We start from the raw sequence: 17,819 nt of genomic DNA, 5'->3' as shown, positions 1-17,819 counted from the left end.
GATTTTCCAAAACATAGGGAAGTTGAAAGAATTGTACAATGAACACTCGTATACCCTCCATCTGGATTCAGCAACGATTCATACTTTGGTTTACCTGTCTCTCTCTTTCTCTCTTTCTTTCTCTCTATATATAATTAATATTAATATATTTTACATATAATACATAATATTAATATTTTATATATTTATTGTATATATTAATATTTCCCTCCTGAGCCATTTGGAAGTAAGTGGAAGACATCATGACCCTTCACTCCCAAACGTTTCATCTCCTAAGATAAAAACATTCTCCTGCATAACTACAATGCCTTTATTATCCCCCCCAAAATGTACAATTATTCCATCATTCCATTAAGCATTTCAGAGGAACTAATTCAAATTTCAGGGAGCCCAATTGCCATTGATCAGCAATTTCAAGGAATACATAATATGTGTAAAAGTACCGAGCCTGGTGCTTGGCACCCAGTAGGAACTTAGTAAACTGAGTCCACAAACTTCCATCACCACCACCTTTAAAAATACGGTAATTCCAAGCAGATTGCTTCGATGTGAGGCCACGTCGGAGCAGTGTGCCCAGGCCACCAGGGCTCCAGATGGGGCTCCCCCAACTCTCCCTAGCAGCCACAAGGGCAGACACTGAAGGCAAGAGGAAAATTGCTGGAAACAAAAGACAGAGTCACAGGGCGCTGAACTTGGCCTCAGCAGCCTCCCAGCAATGAGTGATGGCGCCAGAGAGGAGATCCGTGCCAACCAGTGCTACTCAGCCACGCCGTGGCAGACAGAGCCGGGCTCCTGGCCGGGCTCCCTCCACTTACCAGGGCAAGAGCGGGGTTTTTTTTTAATTGTTTTCAAAACAGATTTCATGTGGTCCCAAAATGAGACCATGATTGTAAATTAAAGTGTAATTAGCCTTTACGCTTTTATATTCATTAACTCTTCTCTGTTAATGATGCTAGGCTGGAGCAGAAACCCTGCATTATGAAACCACATCCAGGAAATAAAATAGTGATTTAGATAATGGCCACAATGTATTGCTACTTACACATAATTAAACAAATGCTCCATTTAAACTTGGAAACATGACTGAATGTTGATTAACCCTCGCCCGGCGATTCTGTTCAGAACTGGGGAAGGGGAGGCACCATGAGCTGGTCCGGAACGAAGTGTTGGGCCAGCCGCGTCCGCCTGCCACGTCCGCCTGCCACGTCCACCAGCCACGTCCACCTGCCACGTCCGCCTGCCACACCTGTGTAGGGCAGGTGCAGGTCTCATGCCAGGGAGCGTGGCCACCGATGGCCATGACCATGAGAGTGATCCTGGGACCACTTCAGAAACCACCCCCCCAAGGGGAATAAGCCAGACACAGTGTGTGATTCTCCTGATATGAGGTCCCCAGAGCAGTCGAGTTCACCGAGACAGAAAGCAGAACAGTGGCTGCCAGGGGCTGGGAAAGGAGGGTGTGGGGAGGTAGTGTTTAAGGGGTACGAGTCTCAGCGTGGGGAGATGAAAAAGTTCTGCGGACGGATGGTGGTGAGGGCTGCCCAACAGTGTGAATGTGCTTCTTGCCGCTGAACTGTACCCTTAAAACAGCTAAATGGTAAATTGTATGTTATGTGTCTATACCACAACTTTCTCAGTTTATGTAAGTCATAAAGGAGAAGAAGGAGAAGAAGAGGAGGAGGAGGAGGGAGAAGGATGCGCCCCACCCAGCTCAGCTGCCTGGCAGGCAGACCCTGAGACGGGAACCAGAAGGCAGGTGCATGGTCTGTGAGGTGACCCAGGGAAGGGAAGTGGGGAAATAAGGTAAAGAAAGGGAAGCAACCAACAAACAGTGCATGACTGTCCCGGTCATTTATTGCTATGCAACAAACTGCTCCAAAATCTAGTACCTTAGAACAGCAATAATTACTTGTTACTTCTCAAGATTTCTGTGGGTCAGGAAAGCAGACTGCAGGGATGAATGATCTCTGCTCCATAGTGTCTAGAGCCTTGGCTGGAAAACTCAGAGTCTGGGGCTGGAATCATCGGAGGGCCACTCACTCACACCCTGGGGGTCCCGTTGGGGCTGTCAGCTGAAACCCCCACATGTAGCCTCTCCAGGTGGCCTGGGCTCCTAAAACATGTAGTTAGGTTCCAAGAGCAGTCAGCAGTCATCGAGACAGAGAGAGACGGAGACAGAGACAGGTGGAAACCAGCCTCAGACGTCACGAGGCATCACTTCTGCTGCCCGTCGGGAAGGTCTGCCCAGCTTCAGGGATGGTGGGATGTCAACGGCCCCCTGTATGTGGGGGGATACACTCTGCCCCAGTCACCAGGCAAGTTTCCCTTGCGCACCGAGGGACTGGATGCGCCTCTGGGAGGTCGCCTGCCACGCTGAAACTTGCTGAATGTTCCCGGCGGGCCGGGGCTGTGCTAAGGACACAGGCATGACACCATTCACCCTGCGGTGGCTAATAGCACTGCCCCCGTTCTAAAGGCTTAGAAGGTACTGGGGCGGAGACAGCCTGTCCCTCCACCAAAACCCCTCTTTCCCTTTTCCCAGACTCACAGCGAGATCACACTCCCCAGCCTCCCTGCAGTTCATGTGGCCATGTGACTGACGACTCTGCCACCGAATGTGAGCCGAAGGGAGGGGTGCCCCTTCCAGGCCTGGGTCACAGGCTCCTGCATGCTTCTCCTGTTCTTGCCGGGAAACACAACGCAACAGCCTTGGAGACACACCCGCTGAAGATGTCGGACCCTCCCTGAGCCCAGGTCCCCGAAGCACCAAAGGGAGGCGAGCCCCCCTCCTCCTTTATTTATCTCGCGTCCATCCGCAACCTGGGACTCGGACTCCAGCGGCAAACACGCCCGGGCCTGTTTGTTACTGTAGCTCAGTCGGCTCTAACACAAGGGCCTTCGCTCAGATTACAGCGTCTGAAATTGCCGTGTTACCACTTCGTAACTCAAAAATGGCCAAATGTTAGCAATTTCACGTGACTCGACGGAAGGTATGGAACTGCTTCTTTTCCCCTGTGGGTAGTCCCCCACTTGTGGACGCACCTTAACTTATTTAACCACCCCCCTTTGGATAAACATCTGTGTTGTTTCCTTTTTTTTGTCCTCACAAATAATGCTGCAGTCAACCTTCTTCAATATTTATCATGAATTTGTATGAGTGTGTCTATCGATACAGTCCACAAAGCGACATCGCTGCTCATTTAAAAGTTTGATATGTGCTGCTCAAGTTACTCTCAAACATTTTCTAATAATTATATATGCACGTGTATTTGTGCGTGTGTGTTTAAGCAAATGCTGATGGAGGACTTACTATGTGCCGGTCACTGTTCTATGTTCTTTACAAATATTAATTTATTTAAACTTCGTAACAACCCCGTGAGGTAGGTACTATTACCCCATTTTACAGATGGGGTAACTGAGGCCAAAAGAGGTAACTTGCCCAAGGTCACGCCACTAGTAAGTGGTGGAGGGTGGAGCTGGGATTTGAGTCCAGGTACGCTGTTCCAGAAGCTTCCTTATGACCCACTGTGAGGGGGAGGCTTGCCCTGAGAGGCCCCCTCAGACTCAAATGCGGCCCCTGGGCTGGGCCCTGGGAGGCCTGCTCTCTCCCCTTTCAAGAAAAGCAAACAGCAGCAGGGTCACTGCCACTGTGAGCCCTGGGCCTGCCCTGGGGTAAGGGCAGCACGTGCTAAATAAAAAACAATTTAAAAATGAGTACCTCACAGGAGTCTTTGCCTGATTTCCTTTCTTCTTACTCAACACATGACTTCCTGTGTTTATTGGTCCCTAGAGTCAGACTGAGCTGAGCATGAAATCTGGCCCTGCCACCAGCAGTCTTGTCCTTTTGTCTAAAAGGAGACTTCTCTGAGACTTTGTCCTTTTGTCTAAAAAGTACGGATAATAACTGGAGAAATAAGTGAAAGCACCGCAATTCCCCTCGTTTACCCAAGAACCCCTGACTTGCACATCAGCGACAGCGGCCCCAGGCCCAGAACCCACAGGGGCAGCCGCTCCCAGAGACCGTGGACACGCCTGGCTTCTCAGGCCGCCCCGGGGAGGCTCCTTCTCTGACACCAAGGCCCCTCTGGACCTTCGCGTTCCCAGCACCCCCAACCCCCACAATCATGCCAGGACTAATAAAATATAAACATAATAAGTCCCGGTCCTGTAACGCTCACTGTGGCTCTGCTGTCCGACCCAACACTGTCTGATGGTTACTGGCAGTGGCCAAGCTTCCAGAACAGAAAACCTTCAGGATGGGCATCTGGCGTTGGTTCTCTGTTCTGAGTAGACTTGGAGGCGTTAAATACGTGCTGGGGGGTGCAGAGGACTCTGCTGGTCCATGCCATGCAAGAGCGAAGTAGTCACTTAAATGCTCACCTCTAGACCCCTGCGGTCAGGGCCTGTGGCGGGGTCTGGGTGACCAAGCAGCTGCGGGCATGGCCTGGGTCAGCGGAAATAAAGAGAAGGACCGTGGCGCTGCTTGGATGCTTCTAAGTGCACCGGAAAACTTAGAAAAACAGCGATGAGCTCCGGGCTTTCTAGAGCAATGTCTGAGTGAAGAGCCAAAGGTTCTCTCTACGCCTGGAGAAACCCTAGCGGCCTCTCCTCAGGGGATGTCCTTGCAGGGGGAAAGTGATCTTCCTCAAGACCATCTCCCCTCACCCCTTACTTCTAGTTGCTTCTAGATGTACTACCAGACTCAAGACCTGGCAAGTTTCAGGGGGTTGGGTACAAGGTGTGGCCCATGAGGAGGCGTGGGGCGCACCAACGCATCACAAGATGTTGCCAGCTCGTGCCAACAGGGAAACGTGTATGACAATGGACCCGAAGTGTGGTGCATCCTAAGGGAAGGGATATAATGTTAGGTCTGGGCAAATTTATTGATGTGGGTGGGTGCGCTCCATGAGATCCTGAGTTCCTTGTGTCAGCTCAAGCAACCAGAGTGGCTCTAAAGATTTGCTCAGTTGGTTCCTTGAGACCTGGACCCCAAAGGCAGCCTATACGGAGGGAAGCTGAGATGCCAGAATTTCTTTAGTGTAGAAGACAGTATTCAAAACATTCAAGAGAGGGCTTGAATGCTGAAGTAGACTTATTATTTAATACCCGTTCAACCAGCCCCTCACCACATTCAGGGGGTAGACAGGGGAATTCATTAATTAATTGATCAATCGATCAATCATGATGTCCCCAAGACTGAAATAAGTGGGCAGCCTAATAAAGTCTTGATTTGTATAAAAGCAGAAAAGCTGTAGGTCTGGGAAACAGAAGTCTAACTGAAGCAACAAAATGGAGAACTGTGACCCTCGGACTGGGCAGTTCATGGACGCAGAGCCCCTGGAATGACAGGCCAGATCCACTTAAGGAAGGACCCTGCTACAGAGCCAAAAGTGCATATTTCCTCCTGATTTTCTGTAAAAGGGCCCTGAAGCCACTTACCAGAGTGTGCATTGGAGAAGAGGAAATATGAAATAATTTAGGGATTATTGGATACTGGTTTGGAGCCGCCACTAATTCCAGAAGACCCAAAAGGCCACCGTGGTCCACTCAGAGCACGGGCTTCTGGAGGAATTCTGGAGATCCATGGCTGTGTAACAAACCACAACCATTTTCCTGTGTCTCATTAGCTTGTGGGCCAGGAGTGCAGACAGTGCTCAGTGGGAGATTCTCTCGCTCCTCGTGCTGTCAGCCGAGGTCACTCAGGGGTACTCAGCTGGCAAGGGGCTGGTCTGGAGGGTCCCAGAGAGCTTCTCACGTATCTGGGTTCTTGGCAAGGATGGCCGGCAGGCAGGGCTTAGCTGGGACTGGTGGCGGTCTGTAGGTTCCCTGAGCAAGGGGACCAGCAAACAAGGTGGAAAGTGCCTCACCTTGTGTGACCTGGCCTCAGAGGTCACATAGTGTCACATCCTTTATACCCTATCGCTTGAAGCAACACAGCCCACCCACATTCAAGGGAAGGGGACACAGGCCCCACCTCTCGAGGTGGGAAATGTCAAAGCACGTCTGGCCGTGTGTTAAGAATGTTGCAGGAAGGGGCGCCTGGGTGGCTCAGTCATTAAGCGTCTGCCTTCGGCTCAGGTCATGATCCCAGGGTCCTAGGATCGAGCCCCACATCAGGCTCCCTGCTCGGCGGGAAGCCTGCTTCTCCCTCTCCCACTCCCCCTGCTTGTGTTCCCTCTCTCGCGCTCTCTCTCTCTCTCTCTCTCTGTCAAATAAATAAATAAAATCTTAAAAAAAAAAAAAAAGAATATTGCAGGACATCACATCAGGTAATTAGGATCATTTGGCTGAGCTCCAGCTCACGTGGACCCAGTGGGTCCCAGAGCAGAGCTCAGGGTTGTTTTTCCAGCTTGGGAATGCACAGCTGGAATTGACACCTTCAGCAACCAGCCGCTCCCCACCTGTGCAGCGAGGGCTTTTATGGGAGGCAAGGCCACATGGGAGCCCCCCCACCAAAATGGTAAAGCGGAAGCGAACCGCGTTCCCGGAGGGATGGCAGAGATCGTGCCCCACACCGGAGACGCGCAGGATGCAGGGGTGGTTGTTCCCACCGCGTCCCCGTTCGACGCACCTGGGACACGTGGAGCTTGCAGGAGGGCAGGAGGCCGTGTAAACGTGCTCAGGTGGTGCTTCCAACTGCAGCTGCTGTTCCAGGTGTGGCTTCTTTGCTGGAGCTGCTCGGCACATCTGGCTCCTCTTCTCTGATCAAAGCAGTTTACTTTCAGTTGGCAGGGCCAGTAATATACCTTTCCCATCCGCCTTCGGGGTTATGTCGACTACCCAGCCCCCTTTCACAAACCAGACCCCAGGGGCTGGGAGAGCTTCTCCCTTCTGCAGACTATCGCACCCGTCTCCTGAACCCCCTGGACGACCACTCCCCAAGGATATCAGACAGCTGGCGGCAGGTGGATTACAGCCTGCCACCTCCATCGTAGAAGGAGGAGAACTTCGCTCCCCTTGGCATAGACACTGATTCTGAGTACGGATTTCCCTGCCAAAAGCACTATCCGTGCACAGTTGGAAGGGAAATAAACATCATCCCAACATGAATAAAGGGGTCTTTGTGTGCCTTGTGTACCCCACAGCTGCAGACCCCCAGGGGGAGCCCCCCATTAGCAACCGCCCCGTGTAGACTTCTCCCTGAGTGCCCCTTTGTAGCCAAGAGCTGTGGCTGACTGGGTTCAGACAGGCTGGCCGGTGATCGCTCCCCTGATCCTCCAATTTCTCCTTGGGGGCCACTTCCCCACACCGTGTCGGGCCTAACAGTATACCAACCTCTTGTCCCATAGCACCCTGGGCGGCTCAGAGGGACCCTGATGGGCCCCAGGAACCCCTGTGCCAGGGCTCGGAGGTGAGAGAGCATGGCGGCACGTTCTGTCTGCTCCTCGAGCGGAGAAGGGAAGGAGGAGCAGCTCCAGGGGAGGAGGTAGAGAGGAAGGCCTTGGTCCCTCCACCAGATAATGTTTTCTGCGTGAGGAAACTCACGGCCTCACGCCACCAAGGTCCCCTCCCTGCCCTGCCAGCCAGGCCTGCTGCCCACCCCCCGCACCCCCCTTTGTGGGGCCTTCAGCCAAGCCCTGCCTTTTCTGTGCCTGTTTCCCTACCTGCACACAAGGGGGAAGGAAGACTCAGCCACGAAAGCTTTTCCAGCTTCCAAATTTGCTGAGTCTCTTCTGGGAAGTATCTGGTTTGGGAGAACAGAACCTCCCCTATTAAAAAAATAAAAGCAAACAAACAACAACAAAGCAGGTGTTCCTGCCCCGCGACACCTGACTCGGAGAGCATGGCTCCAGCCCTGGACCAGCCCTGCAGCGGGCCCTGGGCCCTGAGCCATGTCCGAGGCCTGGAAGGTGGACAGTGGTGTCTGGTGGTGGCTGGAGAACAGCAGGGCCCAGGCCAAGCAGAAGGGGGACACTTCCCCTCCAAACTTGAGGGCACGTGGTGCAGTGACATTGGAAATAGCCCTGGCGGGGGGGCTTGGTGGGGACGCTTACCCCCCCAGCACGGATGAGGAAAGCCAGGCTGAGGGAAGTAAGTAACTTGTCCAAGGCACCACGGGAAGTAAGGGGTAGAGGAGCTGGAGTCGGCCTGGCCCCCAATCCCTTCCTGGTGAAGGCAGTGTGGTTTCGTGGCTATGGTGGTTTCCTAGGGTTACCACCACAAAGGACCACAAAGCAGATGATGGAGCAGCTGAAATTTACTGCCCCCACCATTCTGGAGGCCAGAAGGTTGAAATCGGGGTGTGAGCCAGGTTGATTCTTTCTGGGGGCGGGGGGCAATCTTTGTGGCCCTTGGCTCTAGAAACATCACCCCATCTCTAACGTCACTTCACACGGCGCTCTCCCCGTGTGCTCTGTGTCCAAATTCCCCCTTTCTGTGAGGACACCAGGCTCCACCAGTCATCTTGCATTAGGGCCCAATGACTAACGGCTTCCTTACTCGAAGACAGGGTCTTTACAGAGGTAATCAAGTATTTTAACTTGAGCTGAAGCCCTGTTGAGCTGTGACTCTGGGGGGAGGGCGGGGAGGCGGGTAAGAATTCGGGTTTGTGTCGTAGGTGGTGTGAGCCAGACCCCTCGTGGCCGAGCCTGGGACAAGGGGCCTCTGGCACCCAGGGCACCCCGGTGTTTCTCATCCCAGCACTCTCCAGTCGCCCCGTAGATCATCCAAGATCCCTGGAGATCAGCCTTCCCCTGGGAAGAGTGGTCAGGGCCGCAGGGCCTCGGGCCTGACTGCCCGGTCTCTAAGCCACCCCTGTCCCTCCGCCTGCCCCAGCCCTTCCTCCCCCAGCCCCGCCGTCAGGATCTGCACTTACTCCTCCACCTTCCCAGACACATAAAAGTAAATTTAAAAGATTGTATCTTGATTACCAATGTAAAGACCTGTCTCCAAATCAGGTCACATTCTGAGGTACCAGGGGTCAGGATTTCAATATGAGTTGGGGGGGCAGAGTATGAGAGACAAAGTCAACCCCTAACAGTAGCTGAGAGCCCAGATTTGCTACCTGGGCCCTGAGCGGCCCCAAATCTTGCCTGGATGGTCCCGGTGTTAAATTCACAGCAGGCTGGTCTCAGTTCATTCAGAAGGCCGACGGCCAGGCTGCCCGCTCGGAGCGGTGTCTGGGGGAAGCATGGTGGGCAATGGCAGACGCCGCCCAGGAGGGTCTGATAAACCAGCCCAGCAGCTCCTGGCAAAGCAGCCCCCTCCCCACCCAGCTCTGCCCTTGCCGGGGGCCTGGCACGGTGGGCCCCTCACAACCACCTGCAAGGTAGGGATAAACTATTCCCATTTTACAGAGGAGGAAACTGAGACTCAGAGGAGGGAATTCACCTGCCCACGGGGTCACAGCTGACAAGTGACAGAACAAGATCCAACACCTGGCAACCGGGCCCCTGAGCCTGGCCTCCCAACAACCCTCCCTCACACTCAGCTGCAGAAATGGACTACAGGGCCCGGTCCCCCTCCTGTGGGGTTGAGGACGTGGACTGATGAGCAAGCAGGAAGGGAAGAGGAGGCCCAGTGACCGGGCCCTGGACACCAGCCCCAGGCAGGACTCGGCTGTCCGCTGGACCAGGACTGGAACGGCCTCCCTAGCCCTGGTGCGCCGGCCTCCCCTCCGAAGCTCAGTCTTGCCATTGTGCAGTAGAGACGGGAATTGCCAACCGTTCCGGCCGCTGAGAGGCTCCAACTCGATCCAGCGGGACAGCCCTGTGTGTCCCTGAGGGCGGGGCCTGCACCTGGGTTGTCCCCTTTGGGGCCCAGTGGAGCCTGGCAAACTGAAGGTACTTAGTGAGAGCCCAACAGTAGAATCGTGGCTTCTATAAAGGTAGATAATGAACAAAATCACAACTTTTCTAAGCTAAGGTCATACGGCCATTAACTAAACTCCAAGGAGAGACAGAACATGATGGCACAGACTTCAGACACTGGACAGGCTGTGAGGAACTCAGCTAAAAGGGGGCACCTGGGGGTCTCAGTCAGTTAAGCGTCCGACTCTTGGTTTCAGCTCAGGTTATGGTCTCAGGGTTGTGAGATCAAGCCCCGCATCAGGCTCTGTGCTCAGCGGGGCGTCCGCTTGGGATTCTCTCTCTCTCCCTCTGCCCCTCCAACCCCCTCAAATAAATAAATAAATCTTTTTTTTTTTTTTTTTAAAGAATTCACTTAAAAATTTGGGTAACTTACTAAAGGTGAAGTGTGAGCTAGTGCAAGGTATAGAATCCCCGGGAGCCACAGACGCAGGGGAATTCCTACCCACTCACAGGCTCACCTCCAAGCACTTCACCTGATGCTCACAAGAAAGATTGGGGGCAGGGCAAGAGGCCCCCTAGATCACCAGTCACCATGGAAAAGACACAAAGCCTTTTGCACTCTCTTCCCTATGGAACAAGAGCCTTAAGTAGCTGAGAACAGAGCAGGAAAACCCCCCAGACCTATTACAGTTGGGGGAATCAAACAGAAAAACCCTCCAACTCTGGGGGAGGAGTAGAAATACATCCTGGGAGGGGCGCCTGGCTCAGTCAGTGAAGCACGTGACTCTTGATCTCGGGGTCATGAGTTCCAGCCCCATGCTGGGTGTAGAGATTACTTAAAAAAATAATAATAAAAATAAATATAAGAAATAAATAAAAGAAATACATTCTCAGCATAGAACATTAGAAAGTGAAATGATAGCCTGCAGAATGGGAGAAGACATTTGCAAGTCACATATCTGATAAGGGATTAATATCAAGAATGTACATTTACGTGTGTGTGTGTGTGTGTGTGTGTGTGTGTGTATAAAACCGACCTCAACAACAAAAAAACCAAACACCCAATTCAAAAATGGGCAAAGGACTTGAAAAGACAATTCTCCCAAGAAGATATACACACGGCCAATAAGCACGTGAAGAGATGCTCAACATTATTAATCATTAGGGAAATGCAAATCAAAATTACAATGAGAGGGGCGCCTGGATGGCTCAGTCGGTTAAGCATCTGCCTTCGGCTCAGGTCATGATCCCAATGTCCTGGGATCGAGTCCTGCATCGGGCTCCCTGCTCTTGGGGAGCCTGCTTCTCCCTCTCCTGCTCCCCCTGCTTGTGCGCGCACTCTCGCTCTCTCTCTCTCTGTGTCAAATAAATAAATAATAAATCTTCAAAAAAAATTACAGTGAGATAGCATTTCACACCCATTAGAACAGCTATTATTTAAAATAAACAAAATATGGGCGCCTGGTGGCTCATTTGGTTAAGCAACTGCCTTCGGCTCAGGTCATGATCTTGGAGTCCCAGGATCGAGTCCCTCATCGGGCTCCCTGCTCAGCAGGGAGTCTGCTTCTCCCTCTAACCCTCCCCCCTCACATGTGCTCTCTCTCTCTCAAATAAATAAATAAATAAAAATCTTTAAAATAAACAAAATACCCCAGAAAATAACAAGTGTTGTTCAGGAAGCAGAGAAACTGGGACACCTGTGCATGGCTGGTGGAAATGTAAAATGGTGCAGCCACTGTGGAGGAGGTGTAGTGGTTCCTCAAATAATTAAACGTAGAATTGCCATATGATCCCACAACTCCACTTTGGGGTATGCTCAACAGAACGGAAAGCAGGGACTTGAAGACGTGTTCGTACGTACTCACGCAGCATCATTCACAACAGCTAAAAGGTGGGGTCGAACGGGTCCCGGGAAGGCTTTCCAGGTCCACCAATCTGTGGATCTTCAACTGCCTTGGCAAATGGGACCCTGAGGACCATCTGATGTGGTCCAGCCTTGGCCACGTCATAACAGTGTGGCCCGGACATCAATATCTGAGAACCCACTCACAAATCCCGCCGACTGCACTAGTATTTGCCTAATGTTACTGATAATATATTAATTACATGGACATATTTCAGAAGGTGTTATGGGTTGAATTGTGTCCCCCAAAAAGATATGTTGAAGTCCTAACCCCCAGTACCTGGGGATGTGGCCTCACTTGGGGAGAGTCCTTGCAGATGTAACCGGGTTAAGGTGAGGTCATTGGTGTGGTCCCTAATCCAATATGACCGCTGTCCTCATGAGAAGGGGGGGGAGTCTCACTCGGGAAGATGGAAGATGGCCGCGTGACGACAGTGGCAGGGAGTGGAGCCACAAGCCAAGAAACCCAGGACTGTCACCGCCCGCAGAGGCTGAGGCGGGAAGGGCTCTCCAGGAGTCTCAGAGGGAGCACGGCCCTGCTGACCCCTTGATTTCAGACCTCTGGCCTCCAGAACTGTGAGAAAATTAATTTCTGTTGTTTGTGGTATTTTCTGACAGCAGCCTGGGAAACACAGCAGGCCACGGGAAAATTAGCACCAGTCTGCCATTAAACCTCAGATAACGGGAAAAACCGTGTTGTTGTGCGCGTGTCTACAACGTGTGAGCCCCCCAGCCCCCGCAGCCGTGCTGCCCTTCCCGCCCTCCCTGCCCTCCTGGCCCGGCCAGGCCTCCCGACGCCTCCCGGGCCCACCAACATGCCGCTTCTCCGGCCACAGACCCTCCACCCCTGCAGCCACCATCCCGCTAGCTACTTCCAAATCTCTGCAACATCTTTGGAAATGCTCTTTCTGCCTCAAGGGAGGGCTCCTGTGGGGGTGGGAGTCGGCGCTCCAAGCACAAGGGCAGGATAAGGGCCAAGGAGAGCCCATGTCTTCGAAAGTCCAAGCAACCCCACTCAGGGGAGTTTCCTGGGGATGTGCAGCTGGGAGCAAGCCTCACCAGGACAGTCTCAGGGGACTTCCCTCCCCAACAGATGTGGGAGCTGACCTGAAGCAGATGAGCACACTCGGGACACAGGAGGGAGGCGGGGGCAGGGGGGTGTGGACATGCCCCGGTGGGAGCAGCCCTCCTAGACAGTCCTGCGCAGGCTCTGCCTGGAAGAGACCCCTTCTCCCGCTGTCTCTAACCCTCCCTTCCTGCCCCCCAATGTCTTCTGGCTCAGTGCCTCTCACTCTTTGTCAAATGAGTTCATCAATCTGGAAGGCAGGTTCACGGAGAGCTCCAGAGCTAGGAAAGGTCTAGAAGAGGGTCCGGGCCAGTGGGAAAACAGCATGAAGTCAAGAGGCTAGGCTCTCTTGAACTTGGAGTTCAGATACGTGTCTTATGTGCACATGTGTGAGTGGTTATGTGTGTGTGAGAATACGTGCCCATGCATCCATACACATGCATGTATGTGCATGTGGACACATATGCGTGCGTGTGTGTGTGTGTGTGTGTGTGTGTGTTTGGGACAGGAGCCGAGGAGCTCCATAAGCCAACTAGGTCCACCTCAGATAGCTTTCCACCCCCAAACTTTTTGCCCAGGAAATGTAATTAATTTAAACACTATCCCACCTCCTTTCTCTCCCCCAGTCACTATTGATCACAACAACCCCGGCCTCTGGTCCTCTGTTTGGAAAGTCTTTTTCAGCCTGGTGCTCACCAGCTCATGACCAACTTCCAGGTAGAGTAAAGGATTAAATGGAAGGCACAATAAGAAGTGAAACAATTAGAATTTCTGCCTCATTATCATGGTAATCTTATCAGTCGGATAATGAGGTATTAATGGAGATTTAATGTGCATCTCATAACAGAATCCCTTGGAGAAAACACACAGGGAAATTGCTGTAAATCCACTTAATGATGGAGAAGTCCCAAAACACCATATTCCAAAGGATGAAAAATGCAGGATGCAAATGAGAAAGAATCAAGGTCAATAACACCACGGGGACGGGCCTAATGGCAGATTTGGAGATATATGTAATAAAAATTGCATGTTGCTTTTAAACCTCACCCTCTGTTTTCAAATGTGCATCCCTAGTAATGAAACACAGAAGTGCAGCCAGAATGATTTGTATGTTTTAGAAACCATAGGGGGGATGGAAAAATGTCTCACAACCCATCAGGCCCCCCGAGGGGAGCCATGGGAAATGGGGTGTTTTACCGAGAGGCTTACAAGGGAAGGGGGGGCAGAGGAAGAGCCCTTTGGTTGGCAGAGGGGGAAGCAGCCTATGTGAGTTCAAGGTCATTTGGGAAACATGCGCGCATTTACTCTCGCTCCTTCATTCCGCCGTTTGTCGGCTGACCACAGGCAACTCAGAAAGATGAAGGCCACAGTCGGGTACAAGCCAAAAATAAGAACCCTCATTCAGAAAGCACCTACTCTGTGTCACGCATGGCATTACTGAAATGCCATCCACGGACGATCTGGTTTAATTCCAACAGCAACCGTGGGACATGGAAACTATTAATATCCCCATTCCTCAGATGAGAAACTGAGGCTCAGAGAAATGAAGTAAGTGTCTCAAGCTGCATCGTGGCCTGAACATCACCACTACTGTATTAGGTTGAACCATACGAAACTGCCCATGTTTGACTAGGATCCACAAAGAGGGTGATCTCATTCGGTTCAGGCTAATCTTTTACTTTGTGGCTAGGGACCCTTTCTAAGATACGGAAGCCTCTGAACAAGGCAGACAGAGGGACAGAAACAGTGCACTGAGCCGAGTTGCAGAATCCAAGGGTCTGTGGCCTCACAGAGGACCAGGGACAAGAACCTGCCACAGCCCCTGGACTCCTATTTCCCACATCCGCTCTGGGGGTTCAGCGAGTGGGTGCTGAGTACATGGAAAGGAAGCCCCATAACACTCATCCCGTAAATTAAAAGCACTTCGTGAATTGGAAAATGCTAAGCAAACGTTGGCTGTTTGGTTCTTATAATTTATTGATGATAATAAATAACCTTAGGGCTTCCCAGACATTTGCAAGGACTGAAGATAAAGCTAGCTCTATTTTTCACTTATTTTAGGCCACGTAGATAAGGAGAGTTTTGTGGGGCTCTGAGCACAGAGTGACTAACTGTCCGGGTTTGCCTGGAACTGTCTCGGTTTTAGTCCTGAAAATCCCACATCCCAGGAAACCCCTCGGTCCTGGGAAAATTGAGACAGTTGGTGGTCACTGTGCCCCAGAAGGACAGCTGGACTCCCGGGGTCATGGGTGGAGGCGTCAGGCCCGTTCCATCCAGCACTGGGCGGGCAAGCAGCCCGGTGTACTGAGGCAGAACGAGACGGCAGAGAAGGCCCCTCCCACAGAGCTACGGTCTGAGCTCTGGAACAGCCCCTGAACATCCGTCACCTCCTTATTCCTCAGGAATCCCGACAGCCAGAGGGTCATGAACCCACTTCACAGATGAGGAAACTGAGACGCGGGCTGGCACAGGGACTTGCCCAAAGTCCCAAGTAGCCAGTGAGCATCCAAAGCGCAGAAGGACAACAAGACCCTGCTGGAGGGTGGAAAAGGGCCCCAGAGAAGAGGTCAGTCGCAACCAGGGAGAAGGCGGGTATTAGGCAACATTTCTGGAGTCTTACAGCTGTGTTCCGTTTAATCACAGACTGCAAATTGAATGAAGTTAAGACAGTGTTGCCTCTTTGAATTTCCCCCAGGTCCTTTTTAATGAATAAATAGGCATGATTTGTAATTAGCTTATCCATTGTGCGAATCTTCTAGAGCACCTGAAGTGAGTTAAACATGCCCCCTGCAATCTCGTCAACAATATTAATTCTCTCCGCAAACCTTTCCTCCTGGTCCACCGTGCGTGCGACCGAATGATCACATATTGCTCTGCGGTGGACATATTGAGAAAAATTGGGATTTTTTTCGGCCTGGAAAATGAAGACACAGTGTCCTCATCAGTCCTGCCTCCCAGTGTGGGATTTGGAAGCGACAAGTTTGGTTTGTTTTCATCAGCAAACACCAGATAACCCGCAAAACACTCTCCCACCTTTAAAATTCCCACAGCCACTGGCTCGAAAAGCTTCTGGTCATTAACACCGCCTCACCGAGGGGCCCGAGGCAGGGGCCAGCGGTTGTCACCAAGCCGGGCTGCCTTTCTTTGGAGCGAGCTGTCATCTGCTTGCGGGGGCTGCCCGGTCCCCGCCCGCCGCCGCTGTTTGAGTCCACTAACTCCTGCCAAGCTAACGGGCGGCCTGTATCATTTATCCTGTAATTGGGGCTGCTTGTCACGAGTTTTGCCTGATTTCCGGGCTAACCACGTGGCCGCTGCTGAAATTCCAAATCCTAACATTTCCCGGCTCAGAGCTGGTGGGAGGGCCCCTCGGCACAGGTAGCGTTCTTGATTGCCTCCACATTTTCCAGCAAAGGGGTTTCCATTCATCTTCATCATGGGCTCAATCTGTGCTCAGAGAGGAGGCGGCCGCCCTGGTGGGTCCTCTCCACCCAGTCACCTGCAGGCTCTCTCTCATCTGTTCCTCTGCGTTCACGGCCGCATTTATATTCCGCCTGCCCTGCTGCTTTCTCAGGGGTCCGCGAGGGGTCCCCAGCAACCAGGTCCTCTCCCCCCACCCCGGGCCCTGCATGGGAATCCAGGTGCCAGCCTGTTACAACAAAGGAGGAGGCGAAGGTCACCCCTTCTTCTGAACAAGGAGAATGGGGAGGTGGAGACGCTCCCTCTGTCCTTGCCGTGGCCTTGACACTGGGGAGTGGACCTAGCTGTGTGTGGGGAAGCAGGGAGGTCGGCTTTCCGTGCTCCAGAGAATCCTATTTAGCCCGATCTGCTGGTGTGCGCTGGGTGCCAGGCTTCATGCTGGGTACTAGGGAGGCCACCCGTGTCCAGCCCTGCCCTGGAGAGGATCACAGGCACAGGAGAAGTGCACAGCAGGATCAGAATAATAAAGAACTATCATGGGTACCATCCTCTACAGTTGGCAAAACTCCTTCTGCTTCCACCCCATGGGAGGGGCCCCCACCCCCAATCCTGCTGGGCTGATATTTTGCAGAGGGGCAGACAGGACCCCTCAGTAGCTAAAAACAAGGACTTGGGAATCCTCTAGACCTGGATCAGATCCGAGTTCAGCCATTTATTTTCTACGTGGCTTTATACAAACCACCTCACCACTCCGAGCCTCAGCTTCCTCATCTGTAAAATGGGGCTCATTATACTACCCAGCTTCTGTGAAATAACGTGTATAAAGCACTCAGCTCTGTGCCTGGCACATGAAAATGGTCCTGGAACGCGAGGCATTATTGTGACTAACAATATGCACACCCTTGGTGGCACCTTCCTGAAGGATGGGGTCCGAGAGTCCCCACAGTTTGAGAACTAGACTGTCCAGCGAGGTCATCTAGCCCAGGAGCCTGTCAGAGCTGGGCTCAAGTCCTGACCTGGTTCCTCATTGGCTATGTGACTCAGGGCTGCTGGCTCATCTATGAAATGGGGATGACCTTGCCATTAGGTTGCTATAGAAACACTTCCTAGGGGCGCCTGGCTGGCTCACTTGGTGGAGCATGAGACTCTTGATCTCGGGGCTGTGAGTTTGAGCCCCACGCTAGGTGTACAGACTACTTTTTAAAAAAGGAAAAAAAAAAACCTTTGTATATTGAGAAAAATGGTTATTGTTTGCTATAACATAGGGCAGGCAAGGAGGAACGTGGTGTACGCGTGTGTCGAGTGGGAGGGGGCCTGCATGAGTCCCGGCGTCTGTCTAGAGCTGTCCCAGTAAAGAGTTGGGGCACTGATTGGTGTTTCCCGTGTCCAGGAACCTACCCACTCTCCTGGGCATCCTGACCCCTCCTCCAGAAGGGCCTGACCAGGCCTTCACCAGGAAGCCTTTCCAGCCAATGGTGTGTACCTGTCCTTGGCCACAAGATGTCACCCAAGGAACAGCAAAGCAGGGGCCTGGGAGGAAACCGGCCAGCCCAACAGCAACCCAGGAAACAGCAAGTCCCAGCCCTTCTCACATGGCCCCTACCCCGGGGAAGCCTCAGAAGAGCCAGCAAAGACGGGCATGCTGCGGTGGGTTCAAATTCCAGACTTCCTGCAGGATGGGACA

At 52.4% G+C, this 17,819-nt stretch overlaps 1 protein-coding gene across 2 annotated transcripts in view; it reads left to right on the top strand.

The window, feature by feature from the left end:
• MAPKAP1 (MAPK associated protein 1) overlaps positions 1-17,591 on the top strand; it is a 281,556-nt gene extending 263,965 nt beyond the window's left edge. The window contains exon 12 of one of the 2 annotated variants that reach the window (XM_078061769.1): positions 17,526-17,591. In XM_078061769.1, the coding sequence (XP_077917895.1) occupies positions 17,526-17,576 (51 nt within the window). In that variant the 3' untranslated portion in view covers positions 17,577-17,591. Of the gene's footprint in view, positions 1-2,542; positions 2,945-17,525 lie in introns of those variants that run through there. The other variant, XM_078061768.1, reaches the window with a different exon arrangement.
• Positions 17,592-17,819: the final 228 nt, after the last annotated feature.

The sequence above is a fragment of the Halichoerus grypus genome, chromosome 14 (genome assembly GCF_964656455.1).
Source record: "Halichoerus grypus chromosome 14, mHalGry1.hap1.1, whole genome shotgun sequence".
NCBI lineage: Eukaryota > Metazoa > Chordata > Mammalia > Carnivora > Phocidae > Halichoerus > Halichoerus grypus.
The sequence above is the reverse complement of the archived record's forward strand: the minus strand, read 5'-3'. Positions and strand labels throughout refer to the sequence as shown.